Consider the following 21,131-nt stretch of genomic DNA (forward strand, 5'->3'; position numbering starts at 1 on the left):
AGCATTCAACAATTAATTTTCCCTGAAGTGTTTTTGTTGTGTGGATCTGGAGCAATACTGTGGAGTATTGGAGGGACCCAACGCCAGTCCATGAGCCCGCTAGCAGCTAAAGCTACTAGCCATTTCGCATCCAACCCGCCATCGGTTGTTCCGGTCACCGCATGTGGGTGCATATAACAGCGACACACTAGCCCAAATAACACAAACCATATAACACTTCAGGGAAGATGCATTTTTGGTGGTTGTAGGAATAGTTAGATGGCTAATTGCACCCTGTAGTTGTAGAAATTGGCTAAAGATTTAATACTAAGTTGGCTAATTTGCAATTGCGATGGATATTAGCCATTAATGGATTGATGGTGCTCCGGACCTAAATAAGGGAGGAGGCACAACTCATACCAGAGGGCTCAAATGTGTCACTGTGCTCCGTTTTAGCCACGTGAGGTGAAAAAGGGTTTCATGCTACAGCTCAGCAATTTAGCATTAAATTGTACTACATGTCTACAGCACAAATGTATTTAATGTATTTAGAAGAAAATCATGAAAATGACTTTACAGGGATAACTGCAAAATGTTATCAATGGTTGGGGGGGTTGGGGGTCAAGTCTCCTTTAAGTAACCCAATATGGTTCCCTGAGTTTAAACGGTAAAGCCCAACAGAATGAGAAGAAAAATAACATGATAATGATAATATAAAATGCCACATTTTTGACACACAAAAGCAAACATGCTAATGCTCGTCTCCCAGTAATCGCACGACAATGGCAATTAATCATTCTGTGTAAACATTTGGCAATTTGCAGCTCAGACAAGCCATTTACCCTTGTGGCATTGCTATCAGCGCAAGCTATAGGAAGGAATTGTCTTATCCAAAAATCACAGGCCTTTGTTTGCTACAGCGGTGACATATTCATGACTGGGGCCATAATAGTCAGATTCCTGTTCTAGCCCCCCAGGGAGAGCGCAGAAAATGGTGTCACATCCAATTACTGCGACACACCGTAGCACTAAATCAAAACGCGTGCAGCTATCTCCGCAAATCATAGTTTCGCACGTGCACACCCACACGCACACACACATTCAGGATTTCAGGTTGCACGGGAACCATTGTGAACGTCACTTAAGGGCCTTTCATACATGAATGCGGTCAACACAGACAATGCTTATTTTAAAGTTGACAGAATACAGTGTAAAGTTTCAATTGCAATACCCCATAACAGGAACTCAAATTTGGACTTCAAACAAAAATGACAGCTCTTTGAGTGTTTTCCCTAACCTTTTATGGCACATACTCCCAGGAGAGTCTGTTTGTATTACTGTAGGTCCATTTATCGTCAATAAGAGAAAAGGAAAAAGTCATTACTCAAAACGCGAATACAGTTTAAAAAAATTAATTCTCCATGTTTACATGAAATTTCCCACTGTAAAAATCACATAAAAAAATACACTTTGATAATTCCATTTCTGCCTGCAAAATGAAAATGAAGAAAAAGAAAGAAAATGCATCTTTGAGAATAAAAACAACTATATAAATAAAATGTGACAACAAACAAACAAAAGAAAAAAACTTTGGTCCACAAAATAAAATATGAAAAAAATATACCTGTCCATCCAGCCTTCGGATTTGTACCGAGCAAACTAGCATCATTTGAGGGGCTGATTATCTTTGAAAATTATAATCCCGTACACCTTTTCTGTGGATGCTGCGGGCCAATGAAGGGAGGAAAATGACATTGTGATCATAGCTGGCAGACAAGATGTGATCTCTCTCTTTCACTCTTTCTCCCACTTTTTCCTCACCCCCCGTCCGTGCCCCCCGCCCCCCTCCATTACCCTCCCCTCATAGCCACGTTCTCTGTGTGACAGAAAGCCTTTGGGGAGGTATAAGAGGTAGTTATGGGGGGAATGCAGCAGCCTCCACAGTTTAATTGGAGATGTGTCACACTAAATAAATGGTGCAAAAACAAGCGCTGACTGGAGGCTTGAGGGAGGGGCCCTGGGGATGCTGCCTATTTTATTGGGCAGGAGCTTTGCATCGCTCTGGGGTGATACGGGGCTATGCGCTGCTAAGATGCCCTCCAACCGACAAAGCAGCGTGCCTCCCATAGACAACATCTAGCTGAGAAGGTGTTCCATACTCAATACTGGTAAACTATTATTTCACAACATGGGATATTTTCATGTGACATGCATGTTATCTGGAAAGCACGTTTCCAATAGGGAAGCAGGTGCGATTCTACGATCAGAAGTTGAGAGGTGCTGATAGTTACATCCATCCATTATCGATACCGCTCATCCTCACAAGGGTCGCGGGGCGTGCTGGAGCCTATCCCAGCTGTCTTCGGGCAGTAGGGACCCTGAATTGGTTGCCAGCCAATCGCAGGGCACACGGAGACAAACATCCGCACTCACAATCACACCTAGGGGCAATTTAGAGAGTCCAATCAACTTACCATGCATGTTTTTGGAATGTGGGAGGAAACCGGGGTACCCGGAGAAAACCCACGCAGGCACGGGGAGAACATGCAAACTCCACACAGGGAGGCCGGGACCGGGATCGAACCTACGACCTCTGAACTGTGAGGCGGACGTGCCAACCAGTCGACATCGCCCCTGATAGTTACAGAGCACATGTAATTGGGGCGGGGGGGTAGGTGGGCATTCATTTAGCCGCACAAAAATAACTCTAAAACACAATCAAACAACAAAACAATATGCCTTATAAAACAGGTATGCAATTCACACACATACATGCACGCACACACTAGGAGTTTCAATGATAATGGGCATTCAGTCCGTTCGCTAGTCAAGCTTCTCTCATTCCAATTAAAAAAAGACAGTGGTACTGTCAGACCACCTCTAACATATCCTAGCCTGAAAAACGCCAGATAACTCCTACCTATTACAGTGACCTACAGTTAAATGAAACAAAAATGAGGCCTGGAAATGATAATGTGATGGTAATGATAATGTTGTTAAGTTTGAGAAATTGAAAGAAACCATTTGTGAGGCAAAAGGGGGGTGTTACTGTATTTATATTATACGGTATTACTGGATGGTTTTAACACTTTTGTAGGTTGTTGAAAACGGACAGTGTGTGTATATTATATTATACATATATACAATGGGTATGGAAAGTATTCAGACCCCTTGAAATTTTTTCACTTTGTGTCATTGCAGGCATTTGCCAAAATGAAAAGAAAAAGTTCATTTTATTTCTCATTAATGTACACTCAGCACCCTGTCTTGACAGAAAAAAAAATCTGAAATCATCATTGCGGTATTTTGGGGTATTGGCTCATTATAGCTTGTTTCCGAAATGAAGTGTTTGCATGTTACATTTTAGGAGTATTAATAACAGAATATCTTATCAAGTCTCCTTGGCACCTCTTCATCATCCCCGAATGGCCTCAGACAGTCGCAGGAGGAATGACTTTGTGTAACCCCGGCACCGTCTGCGAGGGCACAGCTGAGGGCAGCAGCTGCCAGGATGAACTGGGAGTGGAAGTGGGGGGCATCCACCACCATCACTAGCTCTGCCAAGCTAGGAGGCCGGGGGGTGGGGGGAGCCCCAGTGGCAGCTGGGCAGGGTGGATCAGCCAGCTGTGGAGCAGCAGGATGATGGCGGTGGTGACTGCAAGGTGCTGCTAAAATGTGAGCATCAAATGTGGCATCGAAAATATATTTTTTAAGTTGACCACAAAAAAAAATACCACACTCAGAATACGAGTACCGGGCACACATCTGGCGCACCATCTGTAACGCTCCCCCCAGTGTGACAGGTAGTCCTGCTTCCTCTCTAGAGAGAGCATGAAGGTAATTCTGGGGCTAAATCTGGACACAGCATACAAGCAGGTCCAGGTCATTATTGGTGAGGAGATGATAATTAGATCACATCATTTAAGGGAATAATTTGATAAGGGGGGGATGATTCCAGGAGAATAAAGTCATATTAAGAGAAGGGAAAAAAAGTGTCATTTTTAGAGCGAAATGGAATCAAGTAAAAATACGGAAATAAAGTGATATTTCAGGTGAATGGTGTCATGAGAAAATTTTTTATTTTAGATCGGGTAAAAACATCTATATTAGGAGACTAAAGATGTAAGACTACGAAGAAAAGGGGGCTTGTCAATTGAATGAAATCATACGAAAAAGACGAAAAGATGAACATATGATTTGATGACTAAATTGTACATTGTCAGAAAAAAAAAAATATTTTCATTTAATTTTGCCCATTATCAGCAACATGTAATTTCAGGAGAAAATAATTTAGGAGTTGTAATATGAAGAAAATGTGTCTTTTAAAGTCATAATATTATGAAGTAAAAAAAAGTGATGTAACTTAAGATGACAATTTTACCGCAATTAGCATGTACAATGATTAAAAAAACCTAACTTTTAATGTTAGGAAAATGTAACATTGTAGGGATAAAAGGTGTCATTTTAGGAGACTAAAGTTGTAATGTGGAAAAAAAATAAAACTATTTATAAAATAAAACTATTAAGTGAGGTCGGGCGAAGAGATGAAGACTAAACAATTTGACCAAAGTGTCTTGTTGGATGAGAGAAATGACAGACGGCTGCTGTCGAGGTCAAACTTAATAACGAGAGTGCAAAAGTATATTAAAGATTCCTCCAATTTATTATCAGAATGTACAGTATCACATTACCATGACACAAATGTGAGCGCCGTGTGGATGGGAATGCAAAATATTTAAAAACAGCGATATATATATAAACAATAGGAGAGGGCCAGTGTTGCCCTCTCAATGCTGTACATGGGACACATCAGCAAACAAGCCAGTGACAGGAAACTGCACAAGCAGCCCCGAAATGTGACGCGAGCATTATGTTTCACTTTTTATGTTACATTATGTGACAGCCGTTAATATTCACGTACGACACTACTTCAAAGACAACAGCCTAGACACGTACTCCAATGAAGGATAACATTCCAGCATTGTTAGCCATAATACATTGTCAGAAATATTGTTTTAGGACCTCTGATGTCATCTATTTGCAGTCAATAGGCAAAGGAGTATTAGGGCCACACTGAAAAACAAAAGAAATGAAAATATTATGGGGTTTAAGTGATCATTTGGCAAGAAAGAAATACTTAAGATGATTTCTACCAGAATGAAGTTGTAACATTACGAGAAATAGGTCATTTTAGCTAAATTGTACTATACGGTAATGAGAAAAAAAAACATGGCATTTCTAGAGAATAAGGAATAAAGTCGTAGTAGCATGAAAAAAAGGCATATTTTTACCAGAAACGTAAACTAGGTAATACAAGGTGTCAAACTCCAGGCCTGGGGGCCAGACCAGGCCCGCAACAGCATTTTATATGGCCCGCGAAGGGAAATCACGTGCATCGACTTCATGTTCCTTGCACATTTTCTTCATTTTTAACAACACTGAGATATAAGATATTGCAAGTATTTTTTGCTACAATCCTCCTTTAAAAAAAAACTAGAAAAACTGTTGAAAATTACTGGCTTCTGATTTCAAATCTAGTTATCCATGAATCTATTGTGTAAATGTGATAATATAAGGCGTTCATACATTTATATGGGTTTACAGACAAAACGGCGCTCCAAGGGGAAAACATAACATCAAGGGTGTAACAAAAAAACGGTTTAAACCGGAAAATCGTTTTTTTTTTTTCTTTTTCTTTTTTTATGTGAGTGCATCGAATCGAACTGAATTGAATTCTTTCACTTTGAAATACAATGAGATACGTATCGAATCGTCTTCTATTGGAGAGACATATCTTGAAAAGAAATGGCACATCTACATTACTGGCAAGTTCACTCAAATGTATGTAAAATGATCACACACATCATACCCTCTCAAATTGAGACGTACCATATCGAATCGAGGCGTAGTCCCACTGAGTCGAAACCAATTCAATTGTTGCACTTTCAAATCAAACTGTCCTTGAATCGTTTTTACACCCCACGTATCAAATACCGTATAGAATCGTCTTTTGTGGAGATGCACACCCTAATAACCACCATGTGGCCTGCGACAAAAATGAGTCTGACACCAGTGCCTTACAGGAAAAAAAAAAAAATTCACAAATATGTGAATATGATATACAGCAATTTTATGAGAAAACAATTTCACAAGCAGAAAGTTAGTATTTGAGAACTTTGTAACTTCTCGTAACAATACGACAATAGTAACATTACAACTTTATTCTTGTAACGTTGCGTTATTCTCGCAACATCCTTATTGTAACTTCATGACTTTATTCTTTTGCCTCCGAACATAACTTCACATTCTCCTAACATTACCATGTTATTCTAATAACAATAAAAACATTTTTCCCTTCATAAAATTACAAAGATTTTTCCTAACTACTTCATACTTGCAACTTACTCATAATTTTCCGATTTTTGTTCTCAGTGTGGCCTTTTTACTCTTTTGTACACAACTGATACGCTTAAATGGGCCTGGTGTTTGTAATGGTGTCTGCTACATACCCCAACACACCTTTGGCCACATCTCGTGGCAAAATCTTTTTTTTTTTTCTTCACCACTGAAGTTGGCACAGCTTATTTAGTACAGCAAAGATGTTTTTTTTTTCCATATAAAAACATGTTCTAGTGGCAGGTTTGCTCTCCTCTTAATTACAATTTGAGGAAAGCAGTTGCAAATCGTTTGAATGGTTCAGTTCATAACAACAACAATGTGCAGGATAACCCCCCCACCCAAAATAAACATCGTTGACACTTACACATCTTAGTACTAGCTTCCAATGTCTTATACAAATTCATCTGTCTCTAAAAAAAGAATAAAATAGATTTATACATCATCACATACATCGAGACGTGTACCTGTACGGGCAGGTGTAGCAGGAAGTGTGACTGCTATCTAAAGTCTACGCCGTGCCCCTCTACCCTTTTAAACACACCCTCCACCTACTGCTGGCATTATTGCTTCTTCTTATTAACAGGGAGATGAAGCATGAACCACAGTAGAACCACTTTTGAATCGTCTGCAGGAAGAAAAAAAACACAACGAAATTTTGGCGTACAGTCGACGCAATGCTCAGGGATAAGGCAGCTCCATCTTTAAGGCACTGCCGCTTTGAGACGAACTGGACCACAAAAACAAGGAGGAAATGGGGGCGTGGTCAGTTGAAATGACATGTTTATGAGCCCAAAACGGGGAGGGGAATAGATTTTTTTTTTTTTTTTCGTTTGTTTGTTTGTTTGTGCTGCTGTGACTCATATCGTCTGTGTAGGCGTTTCTCATTGCTGGTAATTTCCATACTGGCCCTGTGAGGGAGGATGGGGAAGAAAGGTGACAGGGCGCATGTTACTTTTTAAATACAAAATACAACAACACAAAATATGACATCTGAGCTATCAACAAACATCTGCGGCTTCTATGGTAGACTGCACACCATGACATATGGCTGCGTTTGCCTGTATCCACCAGCAGATGGGAGCAGATCCTCACAAGTGGTGAGCTCTAAGCACTACTGGGGACACTGGAGGTTTGCAGCCGGACACTCTTTACTGGTTTGAGCAGTGTTTCTCAAAGTGTGCCCCACGGGCCACTGGTGGTCGCCAAGAAACCACAAGGGGTCCGTGAGTAAATGAAAACATGTGAAGCTGATTGAACAAGTGCTTTTGTGTAAGTGCAAAAGAGAAAAGTAAATGTTAGTAGCAACACATTGCTTTTAATTATGAAGGAGTATTAGGACAACATAGGAAAGCACTATTTTATTTTTTATTTTTGTTGTTGTTTTACAGAAAACAAGTCTACATCCACTGAGAATGACATAAAAAAAAGCCTTTTTTATTGAATAAACTCTTTATTCCTCTCTATTGAAATACACTACTAGTTGTATTTTTAAAAAAAAAAATTTAAACAGGTGCTTTGAAAAACAAGGTGGTGTTTATTTTTAGGAAAAAATACTTTTGTTTAAAAAAAAAAGTCATGCTTGCACACAGATTTTTTTCATGTTTTTTAGAATAAGTGTATTTTTGAGAAAATATGTTTTAAGGAAAAGATGTTAATATACTACACAATAATACTTAAGAGAATAATTTTTGAGAATTAATTTTTTTTAAATAAAAAGGCATAATGGTAGGTAACGATATAATGCCTATGTGAGTGTTTCATTATTTCTGAAACCTACAGTATAATAAAGTATAACAAAAAATTCTCCCATTAGCCATCCTTTGGTTCCCATTGTAAAATCATGACTATTCTCATAATATTCTATTTTTCCACAATAACAAAATTGTCTTTCCAAAAAAATTATTACTTTTATCCGAGTACATTTACAGCTTTATTCTTGCAGTACCGTGTCGTTTTTCTTCTTCTTTGCTTTGCAGTGTGGCCCTAATACCCGCTCATGAATGAGCACTACATTCAGTGCATTATGGTTAGTTGTACTTTATAAAGGTGGAAAACATCTGGGTTTCATGCCTGGCTTTTGGGAAGTTAAGGTCCAAATTGTTCACGAGTCCACAGTATGCTGCTGGATTAGTAAACAGGGCTATTGATTTTGGAAACAAGGAGTGTTAAGTTGTCTGAACTGTTTATTTGTTTGTTTTAACTATGTGAACAAGTTTGAGAAACACTGTACTCGAGGATGCTACTTTTCAGTGAGATAGATTCGGGGCAAGGAAGTGGTAGCTAATGTATCTCTAAACAGGGGTCGAAGTGTGTTCAATTTAAGAGTATGACTTCAATCCAAAGCATAATACCCATTATATTTGTTTGTTTCTTTGTTTGCACAGAATAAGTAAAGACACATGAACAGAATATATGTGTTTTGGCTCTTGGCAAAGCATGCTGTGTTTCTGGACCTCAATTGCTTCTAAATTCGACCCCTGGCTAACCAACAGTGTTAAAAAGGAATGCAAATGGCAATCTTTTCATCTTACAAAAGAAAGAGGAGAAGAAAACAAAGGAAAGAAAGGAGACAGAAGGAAAACATAAAATGCAAAATTGAGGCTAGGTGTTCAAAACATCTAGATTGGACGTTGAGGTCTTCACAGCAACCATTTACCTTTGCTTCTTATAGAGCTAGTCAGGGGGTTCAAATCCCCGGGCCTTTATTTCCTCATGTGCCCCTGAATATTCAAAGATAAAGATATCAAAGTGTAGCTCTGGTCCCCAACATGAGACCACAGGATATTACAGGGCAAGAAGAACCACGGCAGTTAGCAGCAAACCTAAGGAAGAAGCCTTCATATTTTTTTTTTCCCTGAAGGGGGCATGCCACATTAGCCAGAATACACAACCGAGGTTAACACAGGAATGGCAATAGCGACATACACAAGTAAGCGCAAATACGATGAAAGCATGCACAAAATACACACCATCAAGTCAAAAATGAGCGAACAAACTACGGCCTTGTGTGCAGTACGTACTGTATATAATCTTGCTGTTTACAGTGCTGGGCGCATACTCACCTGGTCGTAGCCGTAAGGGCGCTGCTGCTGGCCCTGCGGGGGTCCGGGCTGAGGGGGGCGATAGCCGCCGTACTGCTGTCCCTGCCCCTGGGGGTAGTTGGGGTACTGTCCCGGGGCATTCTGGGAAGGACCTAAAACACAGATTTTGGTTGGAAGAATGTACGAATGATGGCTCTGGGCTGAGTTGCAAACTATCGTTTCCTCACATGGTGGCTTTTTGTGCAGGTTTGCCACAAGTTTGAAACGTCAGCTCATTCGACAGGCTCTTCACAATAGCGCATTGTTTTGATCGGAGCTATTCTGTGGTATTTTCTCGCTGAGGCGGAGCATTCTGACCTGATAATTTATCAATGATTCAAGACAGCCTATGTTTTATTTTTGCGTCTGTAAACAAGGAGCCGATGTGACTTGCCAAAAAGCTCCAGTTTTGTCTCATCTGTTCAAAGGAGATTTTCCCACAAGCTTAGTGGAGGTGTGAAACTTACAGAACATGACACGACGAAATACAGTAATGGACTGCCCCATCATGAATTTTTGGTTTGAACCACAACCCCCCTCAAACGAGACCCACACAGCATCATTAGGTCCTCGTAATGCCTTATGCTGTTCAGCATAACCTAGTGAGGGCTTGCAAGAGAGCAGCCTGATGTGCCTGTGTGTGTAAGCATGTGTGTCAGATGGATCTCACCTCACAAGCTTTGCCTCGCTGCAAGCTCATTACTAACTTGAGCTTTGGCCCACACTCAGGTTGAGGGATGGAAAGTTCCGGAGGAAAATGGGATGAGGGAGAGAGACTCCCTCCCATACTTGCATTGCATTAAGAGGAACATAATTGTGGTTGCACTTCATTACAAGTGAGCTCATTTGAAAACTCACTCTAAATTGATCTTTGAGACTTTTGCTTTCTCCCCAAACATACCTTTTTTAGGGACGCGCGGAACTGCCAATGTGGAGTAAAAATTTGCAAATACATTTGAACGAACTCGCCTATATGTTCCAACATGCGTGTAGGCTAAGTGCTACAAACGTTGAAACACGGCATTGTGATTAATATTGCGTTTGTGGAACATGAGTTAAGCAGCAAAATCCACCCATTTTAGCCATTTCAGGTGGCAGCCATTTTGTCATTTCTGTCAAAATGGCCGCCCTCTGGACATGGCTAAAAACGGTGGATTATCTCCTCTTCTAAAAACGCAGTATTTATCAGAATGCCTTGTTTCAACTAGTGGGCTTGCATGGAACATATTCTTGAAAAAAATATATAACTTATTTGCAAGCACGTTCGAAAATATTTGTGAGTATGTTTGGACTTATTTAAAAACGCTTGAACGTACTTGCATATACATTCGGATATGCAAATACAATCGAATACGTTCAAACAGATTAGCGAGTTCATAAATACCAGCCAGTGTGGCTTCATGTAAGTACCATTCATTTACAGTGTGGACTAGAAGGCGTCTCTGTACCACGTTATTTACGAAGAAATAAATCTGCATCTAGTTGATATATGGTATTAAAACTCACCATAGCCCTGCTGCTGCGGCGGGTAGGCCTGCTGACCAGGGTACTGCTGCTGAGGAGGATAACCCTGCTGCTGTGGGGGGCCTTGCTGATAGGCCTCTTGCTGTTGACCATACTGGGCATTACCTTCAAGCGATGTGAGCAAGGACACTCAAGGTCAATATACTCATCAAATGCAATACATTGGTGACAGTGCAACGCATTCCAGAGCAGTTTTACGCTCAGTGATCGACAACACATACAAAAGTCAAAATCTCGCTGCAATAGGAAAAAATTGCACTATCAGGAAAAAGCGGTTTAAGTCGCCACCTATAGTAGTTGTTGTTGAACCACAAACGACATGAAGCTAAGTGCCCTGGCCACGGTAGCTATACTCAAGAGTGAACACAAAGAATGTATACGGGCGAGAAATAGGACTCTTGGCTGCAACTATTGACTGTGCACGTACATTTCTGCAACAAAGATTCTCCTCGCGTTGCCTTATCAACCACAGATATGTATGAAAATACCAATACAGTTAAATATTAATGTAAAACAATAGATATATATTGTATACAGTGCATTGGTATGGCTTGGCTGCGGTCAGCTAGGTGTCACTGTGTACCCGTGTAAAAATCAAATGTAAAACGTTTTGTATACATACACAATTATAATTACATCACATTTTACAGACATATCTATTTATCATACTAATTTTAAATATTTGTGCACCCAAATAAGGTGACCATAATGTACTGTTAAATGAATACACCTCGGACGACAATACACTACATTGCGCAGGTGTACCTAATAAAGAAGCTGGGCATTTTACTAAAAATTGAGCATCTGTTTTTCGTCATCTGTCTGCATAATGGGTAATGGGTACCCTACCCCTGCACCGCTGGACCATATTTGAACAGAAATAGTGACTCACTGTGCTTTGGAAGCCTGTTCATAGCCTGGTCCCTCACTCAAATCTGTCCCCGAGCAACAACAACTCACTATTTTCCTCTCCGCGCTCGCTGCGGACATCGAAGCCTCGCTGCGAAAAATAGGTTAATGACGGACTGCAGACGAATGGCAGACTAAATAAAGGCGCTTCCGTCTATGCTTAATCTGTCTATTTTTAAATTTTGCCCGTCATTTGGCAACCGTCAGCAAAACAGGCCTCCGTCAGTGGCGGATAGACATACAAGTCACATAGACGAAATGCCTAATAAAGTGTCCAGTAGCGATAAGTAAACACAAGGTCCACGTTAATAGGTAAAACACTGCTGTCCCTCTTTTCAAAGGAAAAGTTGTGGGTTACATATGAAAAGTCAGAAATAGAGTGTTGTTAGTAGGGAGGGGAGGGGGCATACAAAGTAAATGTGAAATGAATAAAGAAAGTAAAGGGTTAAAGGCTGTTAGGTGTCCATGTGGATGCGGTTGTGCGTCACAAGCACAAGCAAGCATGGCGGAAAATATCTGATTAATGAATGGGACTGCTGTTCCTTGGGGGATGGCGTACACAATTTGGAAGGTGATGATGTCATAAATTAGGTCAAAGTCGCTCCCCCCCGCCCCCCAGGAAATAATAAAGACACTAACATGAGTGTGTGGGGGGGACGTTTTGAATCACACAGTCTCTTTGCATCATTTGTGTGTTAACACAAGTGCTGGGATGACTGGAGGCATTTCTCCTACCTTCTGAGGCTCCCTGTCCTGCGTGACTGTACTGGTCCCCATAGTAGTCTTCCTGCCCTGGGTACTGCTGAGGGGGTCCTACATACACATACACAACATACACACAAGTAGATTCAAGGTGCTGTTGGACCGGATGTGTGAGGATGAGGAGGGAAGGTGCTGGCATTTGCCTTTCGGACCACTAATCTGTAAATTTATTGCATCCTGGATCATGACGATGTTCATGAGCGACCCGTGTGGAGGTGGCGGGGAGAAACGAGAGTAAGAAGTGTAGGAAAGTGGGTTAGGGAAAAGAGAGGAGGAAGACCCACACTTACAACTTGCACACAGACACACACATGAATTGGGATACCTTGCTGAGGCGGTCTGTACGGGGGCATCGGCCTCTGCCCCATGACGTGGTTTCCCTGGTTAACCTGGCCCATCATACCCATAGGGTTCTGCTGGCCTTGGTAGTGCTGGCCGCCCCCGCCTGGAGGCATGTTGTACTGCTGGGAGGGAGGCTGCTGGTGCATCATGGGGCCTGAAGCAGATAGGAAGGAAACCTCAAGAGCACAGCGGTGGGGGGTGAATGTCAAAGTCACAAGTGAGTGCTTTTACCTTGATTGGGCTGCATGTTCATACTGGGTCGCGGCCCGTAGTTGCCCATGGGCTGGCCCTGCGTCATGTTCATCTGGCTTTGCGCTGGCATGCCCTGCGACGAAGGGACAGCGTGGTTGTACCCACCCATTGAGCCGTGGCTGCTCGGGGGCATGTTCATAGAGCCGGCGGGCATGTTTGGGGGCTGGTTAGGGCCTGGACCGGGGCCCTGCATGGGCATGTGATTGGGCCCTAGAGATAAACAACATTTACAATCCAGATAACTTATGGCGGCGTTTGAAGAGCTTTATATTTCATTCCACACATGGGATTTTCATCCAAAGTGGTAGATTCAGACTTTCTATCCACTTGTCCTCCGTGTGACTGATGCTGTAGTCCTCCAAGAAAGACTGATTATATTTGTGTGAAATCAAAATAATGGAAAATAATTATCAACATTTTTGCCTATTTTCTGACATGTACTGAACCATAATTAATTCATGTTTGTGCACTGCCAATTTGGAATAGCGTCCTGTTTTTCTATTAAAGGGATGGAAACACTTTTTTTTTCAATTCAATTATTTGACAAATTAAAAGATTATTTGATTGTTAAAATAATTGTTACTAGCAGGCCTAAATTAAAAATAAATGTATAGGGCAATATTTCTAGATTAATGTGCATGTTCTGCAGTAACTAAATAAATTATTTAATGGTCATAATAATTAAAAAACAAGACGCACAATTAGTAATCCCTTAAGGGGACAAGCCTTATTCACATTCAAATTGCAGTGTTGTCAGCTCAATTTTCTGTGATTTCAATAGTTTAAATGTGGACAAATGCCAAACTATACTAAATAAAACGGATACCGATAGGCATTTAAAACAACAACAACAAAATATCCGGATTCATGTGAGTAAGCCTCGAAACAGGCCCATTTAAAAAATACATTAGATAAAAGAAGAGAAATTACAATACATCAATAGGCACTTTGGGATGAGAGGATGTCGATAATGAAAAGAGAAAGAGTTGAGGTCCAAGACAAACAGGTGACATCATCCTTCAGTAGCACAACCTCCCTCACAGGTCTGCGCTGTTGCTAAGCAACCCAAGTGAGAAGGACTGAAGAGGAACAGGAAAGAAAAAAATGGAGCAAGATGGAGGGAAGGGCCACTTACCAGGCATCTGTCCGTTCATCTGGTTCTGCATGTGCGGGGCAGGCGGGCCGCAACCCACCATACCCTCGGAGGGCATGTTGTGACCATGACTGGGCTGAGGCGGACCTCCGCTTTGGGTCATCCCACCAGGGCCCATTGGCATGTTTTGAGTGGGTGGCTGCAAATGCATTTAAAACACAATTGAATTGAAAAATTGGAGGGGGGAAGGTGAAGCAGAGTACTGACAAATCAACAAATGACAAATGAACAACACGTTGCAATTTTGAACGTGTGCTTTACAGCAGAAAACATATCTATAGCACTTGTCCTCATTATGGTCGCAAGTGAGCTGGAGCCTATCCCAGCTGACTTTAGATGAGACAATCATTAATGGCTTTTTAGTTTTGGGAGTGCCATTGAATAAGAACCTCGCAGGTTTTAGGCTACTATAAGATCTGTTACATTTTTTTAGCCACATGGTAGGTATCAGGGCTCTTCTGTTTATGACAGAATTCTGCAATTCCGGAGAAGACATAATCCAATTCGCACACAAATTGGACCGCGGCGTAGTCTATCACTTACATTCTAAAATTGAGCGTGCCTTCTTGTGCCACGTGAAAAAATACATATTATATGTCTTTTGTAAGTAACCTAAAAAACGCGAATCTCAGGACAACCAAGGACAACCCTGTACAATGGCACTTCTAAGACCATAGACCTCCATGGTCACTTAAATGCATAAATTGCATAAATTGTTTCTGAACCAACTATCTATAACATCTGCTGTGAAACATGTAATCAAAACAACAACAGATACAAATCTGGATATCGTACTTACTGCTGGGAGAAGAGACTGCATGTTCTGATTTGAGTCTGCTATTGTGGCCAGGTACACTAAGTTTCTGTGCAGTATTTGTTGATACCTGCCAATGTGCAGTGGGTTATCAATAACAGTCCATTTATTAAAAAAAAAGAGCTCAATGACAACAGAGGACAACAACTCACTGTGAACACTCTGTTGTTTTGCCCTTGCTTTGAAAATCCATTATACTCTGAATCAAATGGTTATTTTCATCAAGTAGCTGCAAAAGCGAGCAGACAGGTAACAGTTATCCACTGTGAGATACATTTTTCCACATACAATTCTAAATGAATGACTTAACTGCGGTGATATAAGGGGGCGTTGAATAAAACGTGCGTTTGAAGCTAACAAAAGAAGCGTATTGCTAGCTTGCTAAAAGCGAGGTAACACAACGCTAAGACTCGAGCTCATTGAAAACAAAAAGCCTAATGAGTGTTTTACGGACCGCATATGACAGGTTATATTCACCGCGTCGGGATTAGCATCATTGTACCCAATCTGTCCATAACCAGTCGGGCTCGAGTGGACTACATTGATTAGCACTAGCGGCTAGCAGCGTCTCAATAAGAACAACCTCCATTCTGCGACCCGTTCAAAAGGATGAATTACCTTCTGTATTCCAGCGGGGGTGATATCACCCTTGCCACGCTGTCTGTGAGGTGCGAACGCCACCGACATGGTGATACTTGAGCTGAATTAAATGACCGAAATCATAAAATGCTAAAAGTCGCGCGCACACTTAGCAAATCAGTACACACAACACCGATGATGGAATAGAATAGGACGCGATGTTGTAATGCACCCGTCCGGTTTAGGGGGCATGCAACTAATTTGATAACCTGTTCTCAAAGTATTTATGTCATAATACCTCTATGACGATTCATATCGTTTTGAATTTTGATTGCAAATCATAAAACCTAAAACAACAACAAATATATTGTGAGAAGCACTTATATGTTTTCACAATCCAACTCACGTGTCCCCTATGTTGCGAATAATGAAATACGCCAGAGGCCACAGGAAATGAACAGAAACGTTATACTTGAACATTTTTCTTCGGATATCATTGACACTTATTTCGAAATTCAACATTTCATTTTCACTTTAATATCGACATATGTTTGCACGAAATGAGCTGGTTTAACAAGTTACAATTTTCGTAGTAGTATCTTCCGAGTTCAGAGTTCATGCGCATGCGCCGTACTCAACAAGCGGCAGCGTACGATTGAGTGGTTTGCGGCTAAAAACTAGCTGAATCATTTGGCTAAAGAGTCGCTTTTTTCTTGTGATTGTACTCGTCTTGCGAGGCTATGGCAGCAAGATACGATAGAGCTATCACCGTCTTCTCCCCGGACGGCCATCTATTTCAAGTGGAGTACGCGCAAGAAGCTGTAAAGAAAGGCTCCACGGCGGTCAGTTGGGAAATGAAACTAAAAAAAGCTAAAGTCAACGCTAGCTAGTTAGCTTGTGGTTAACATGACTCTCTGGTGATGAAGCTCACAGTTCATCATAGTCCGCGCTACGATAATTGGAATGTAGTTATTGTGACTGAAGTTAGTGGCGAGTACGTTCTGTTTTGATCGAGAAATACTTTAAGAAGTGTTATTGGTTAGCATCTTGTAGCTGTGTCATGCTCAGTGAGCTTTTGCTTTACAAGTTAGGATACATTTTTATAAACGTGATATGAGTTATTTTAAAAATTAAAATAAAATAAAAACAAGAACAAGATGGTCGTGTTGTCACCTGGCTTAGTGTTGTATTTTTATATGGGCAAAATACCTGCCCAAAAAAATCAACAGCTTTTTAATGTTCGAGTTACTCTAGAAAGTGTTCAAATGCTTTACTAATTCCACATTTAATTTTGGAGCCGTCTTCCATAATTGAAATATTGTAACTTGTGTTTTCACCCTGTATTTAAAAAATATGAAAAATTAATGGTCTATGAAAAATCTGAGAAATCACATGATCTTAATAAGTATTTACAGCCTACGTTGAACAGTTTGTTGATGCATTGGGCTCCCATTACAACCACGTCTTTTTTTTTTTAATGTATAGTTTTCCATTGCTACTTCGTGGTTCGGTTATCGCGTTTTTTTTGGGCTCAATAGAGACGTCACACCCACACCCTAAAAAAGTCAACCTCTACTCAGCAGGACTTCAACTATTGCCTTCCCCACCCTTAAATGATGCAGATTGTTTAGTGAATGTTAACACGATGCCTTAATTTGGAACCAACAGAGCAAGCACCTTCATTTTGTTGTCTTTTATTTGGTACATGTGTGTGAATAGGTGGGAATTAGGGGCAAAGACATTGTCGTCCTCGGTGTTGAGAAGAAATCGGTTGCGAAGTTGCAGGAGGAGCGAACCGTCCGCAAGATATGCGCCCTCGACGAGCATGTCTGTATGGCGTTTGCAGGTGAACCATGAATTACATTCCTTAGTTATAGGTGCATGCATGTATTAAAATGTCATTTGTCTCTTGTTGTGTTCCTAATTGCTTTTGACTGACCTTATTCAGGGCTGACGGCAGACGCTCGTATCGTGATAAACCGTGCGCGTGTTGAGTGCCAGAGCCACCGGTTGACTGTGGAGGATCCTGTCACTGTGGAATACATCACACGCTACATAGCCACCCTGAAACAGGTGCACCTCATGTTGATATTCCCACTCTATTCATCTTAATGGATTTACAATGGAACCTGAAAATGTAGTCTAATTTGGAAAGCCCCCAACATTTTTCTGTGAATTAAAAAAACAAGAAAAAGTATAAATACATTGGAGTCTGACTTTCCCTATCCATTTTGTTTGAAATGTTTTTTCTTAATTAAAAAAAAAAATGTATTTTAGCGTTACACTCAAAGCAACGGTCGCAGACCATTCGGCATCTCTGCTTTGATTGTCGGCTTTGACTACGATGGGACTCCAAGGCTGTATCAGACTGACCCATCAGGAACCTACCATGCTTGGAAGGTGAGTGACTTTGGTGTGCACGTGTCCAAATGCTGAACAATGTTGAATGAATGCATCATCTTCCATCATCTACCTTTTAGGCAAACGCAATTGGTCGTAGTGCCAAAACGGTGAGGGAGTTTCTGGAGAAGAACTACACAGACGAAGCCATCGCTGGAGACAATGAAGCAATCAAGTTGGCAATCAAAGCTTTGCTCGAAGTGGGTTTAATGTGCTCTTTGAGATTGTTGAAACTAGATTGTTCCGAGTCCTATACAGTATACACTCTTATAAAGTAGGGTACACATCAACTGATTTTAACATCTTAAAAATTGTTTAAAATGTAAGAGACCCAACACACAATGAGATGACCAACACAAGCACACACAACCATCTACACTAAAGGCCTCTACACACCAATCCGCCGTCAGAAAGTCGGTACAAGGCGTCTGTTTGGTGTGGCGCGCGACGCCATCAAGTCGGGGCTGTTGTCGGGGCGTCCGGGGGGCGTGTTTCTAGCCCAACGTGACAATTGGCCACGACGGCCAACGTGAGATTGGTGTAGAGGCCTTAACAATGGTGAGTCTACTCCAGGGGTGCCCACACTTTTTCAGCCTGAGAGCTACTTATGACGTGACCGATTCAAAATGATCTACCACCTACTAAAAATGCAAAACACATTATTTATAAATACATTGAGAATCATTTTTTAGATGTACCGTATATGCTGGTGTACCTTGCATGACTGCATCAACCTATACAGTATAGCACAATACAACAACAAAAAGTTTTGTAATTACCTTACTCTGATGACTTGACCTGAATGGAATCGGCCAGGGACGCATAGTCCGGACAGTAGCTGCTGATAGCCAGCCTCAAGCAGATCAATCCGCCCATTCGCTCCATTCGGCGCGGATTAAAAAAAGTCAACTTTTTTGCACACTATGCTAATGCTATCAATATTGCTGTCTTGGTAAAGTTCTATAACGCATCATTCGCGCCTCCCCGCACGCAACCGCGCCCGCCCGCGCGAACTACATTGACTCCAATTGGAACGCGCCGCCAGAAACGCTCTCAACGCAGTTGGTGTGAATGTAGCAATAAAGTAGCGAGGACGGATGATAGGCTGGCGATCTACCCACAGTGCCTTTGCGATCGACCGATCGATCGCGATCGACGTAACGGGCACCCCTGGTCTACTCCCTGAAACCAGATGTTTGTTGTAGTACCAAGACTGACCTGTGAGAGGCATTATGGTGCCACAGAAGGTCTAGACTGCACTACAAAGAAGATGACAAGAGTTGTAGTTAGAGGAGGAGAAACTAGTCTTAACTTACCTGGTAACGACATTGTGCATACACCGAACTCGGTATTACCCAAACGTGCAGAAAAGCAAGTATTGGCCACCATATACATTGGACAGGTTTAACATTCAGATTGTTGGCCGTGACCTTTTTCCAAATGAATAAAGGAGGAAAATAAATTTCTCAGCATACCCCATACCACAGGATGGTTGCGTAGGATAGTCTTTCAGAGGCATCCTTAAATTTTGTCTGTAGAATTTGATCAGAAGGAATAATTCTCAAATTTGGCCAGATAGGTGTGTACCCCACTTTAGAAATACATGTTGGACAATTCAGTGCTTTAAACTGTGTGAGCAGTTTGCAAGAAAGCCCTTTTCTTTTTTTCTTCAAGGTTTTTCTTCAAGGTCAAGACATGTTTAGACAAATGTGCTAAGGTGGAAGGCCCTTGTGAAATGCTAAAGTGATGCATTGTTAAATAAGTGTCCACCATCAATCAGCTGTAAAAGGGGACGTTATCAAGATACCTTACTTGGTCTGTAATTAAATTCTGGTGTCAGATAGTAGTAGTATCATAACAGTAACAGAAAATATATATATACTGTTTATAGGTACATCCTTAATATGTAAGAATTTCCCAGAAAGAAACATATTTCAGTTGTTCCATTGAAAAAAAAAAAAAACCGCTTGAACAAACACCATCTTTTCCATCATTGGTTCCATTCTCTGAACCGTCATTTTATATTCCTTCAACAGGTGGTCCAGTCGGGGGGGAAAAATATTGAACTGGCTGTTATCAGACGGAATCAACCGCTGAAGGTGACCTTCATTCACGTTGCTTCACTTGTACATTCTATTAGAGTTCTTTGTAAGCTCATAATGAGTCTGTTCGGCTGTCATCAGATCCTGGAGTCCAAGGAGATCGAAACTCTGGTGGCTGAGATCGAAAAGGAAAAAGAGGAAGAGGCCGAAAAGAAGAAACAGAAAAAGTCCACTTGAAATAGTGTTGTTGTTTTTTTTTTTTTTTTTTTATTGCACTTGGATATGGAAGTAGCCTTTTGGGGGGGGCAAAGGGGGCCGATAACACAATTATTTCACTGTAAAGAGGTGAGTCCTAACTTGAGATACTGCAGCAGATGTACTATACCTCCAGCTGTTTAAGTGTGTAAATACTCACTCATACATACATACATGCCGGACTCAAGTTAGGCTTCACATAAGGACACTTTTCTATAATTCATCAAAGTGCTTTGATGGTGAAGAATATCACATGTCCAAAATAGACCATTCAGAATTGTAAATGGGAACAATTCTCAATAAAAGATGACTTGTTTATAAAGTCTTGCTGACCTTAATATCATGGCGCAATTGAGAAAACACATCACAGTATATACACTATAGCAACATTTAGAGTGGATTTGGAAAAAAACATAATCCAAGGGGACAAATAATTTTTGTTAACAACTTTTGCAGATATTACAATATTCATCTACCAGTATTTGCTTTATACCTTTGAAATCAACATGTCAACATCACAATCTTTTGACAGTTCTCTAAATATAGTAAAAATCCATTCATTCAAAATCCAGTCATTTAATTCACCACTTAAATACCTGATTTATTCACCGTCAACATATTCTATGACATCAAATTGTTTA

The 21,131-nt window shown here is 41.0% G+C and overlaps 2 protein-coding genes across 6 annotated transcripts; one reads left to right on the forward strand and one right to left on the reverse strand.

The window, feature by feature from the left end:
• Positions 1 to 4,619: 4,619 nt before the first annotated feature.
• Positions 4,620 to 16,317, reverse strand: ss18 (SS18 subunit of BAF chromatin remodeling complex). 5 transcript variants are annotated; one of them, XM_086042730.1, is made up of 11 exons: positions 15,833 to 16,143; positions 15,367 to 15,443; positions 15,200 to 15,284; positions 14,383 to 14,539; positions 13,227 to 13,457; positions 12,979 to 13,149; positions 12,627 to 12,704; positions 10,965 to 11,087; positions 9,441 to 9,571; positions 9,035 to 9,098; positions 4,620 to 7,286 (listed from the first exon to the last, which is right to left on the reverse strand). In XM_086042730.1, exons 1-10 carry the CDS (start codon positions 15,899 to 15,901, stop codon positions 9,081 to 9,083), a joined length of 1,140 nt encoding a protein of 379 aa, XP_085898856.1. In that variant the 5' UTR covers positions 15,902 to 16,143; the 3' UTR covers positions 4,620 to 7,286; positions 9,035 to 9,080. The 5 variants fall into 5 exon arrangements, with proteins under 5 accessions (XP_085898856.1, XP_085898860.1, XP_085898855.1 ...); XM_086042734.1 differs by lacking the exons at positions 9,035 to 9,098; positions 15,833 to 16,143 and adding an exon at positions 16,200 to 16,317; XM_086042729.1 differs by lacking the exon at positions 9,035 to 9,098 and having other exon boundaries at positions 15,833 to 16,142.
• Positions 16,318 to 16,425: 108 nt separating this feature from the next.
• Positions 16,426 to 20,812, forward strand: psma8 (proteasome 20S subunit alpha 8). The gene is made up of 7 exons (XM_086042735.1): positions 16,426 to 16,635; positions 17,513 to 17,639; positions 17,742 to 17,866; positions 18,071 to 18,193; positions 18,274 to 18,393; positions 20,230 to 20,292; positions 20,377 to 20,812. The coding sequence occupies exons 1-7, from the start codon at positions 16,534 to 16,536 to the stop codon at positions 20,470 to 20,472; spliced, it is 756 nt and encodes a 251-aa protein (XP_085898861.1). The 5' UTR covers positions 16,426 to 16,533; the 3' UTR covers positions 20,473 to 20,812.
• Positions 20,813 to 21,131: the final 319 nt, after the last annotated feature.

Source organism: Filicampus tigris, chromosome 10 (genome assembly GCF_054856515.1).
Source record: "Filicampus tigris isolate MCC_2025a chromosome 10, RoL_Ftig_1.0, whole genome shotgun sequence".
NCBI classification, from domain to species: domain Eukaryota; kingdom Metazoa; phylum Chordata; class Actinopteri; order Syngnathiformes; family Syngnathidae; genus Filicampus; species Filicampus tigris.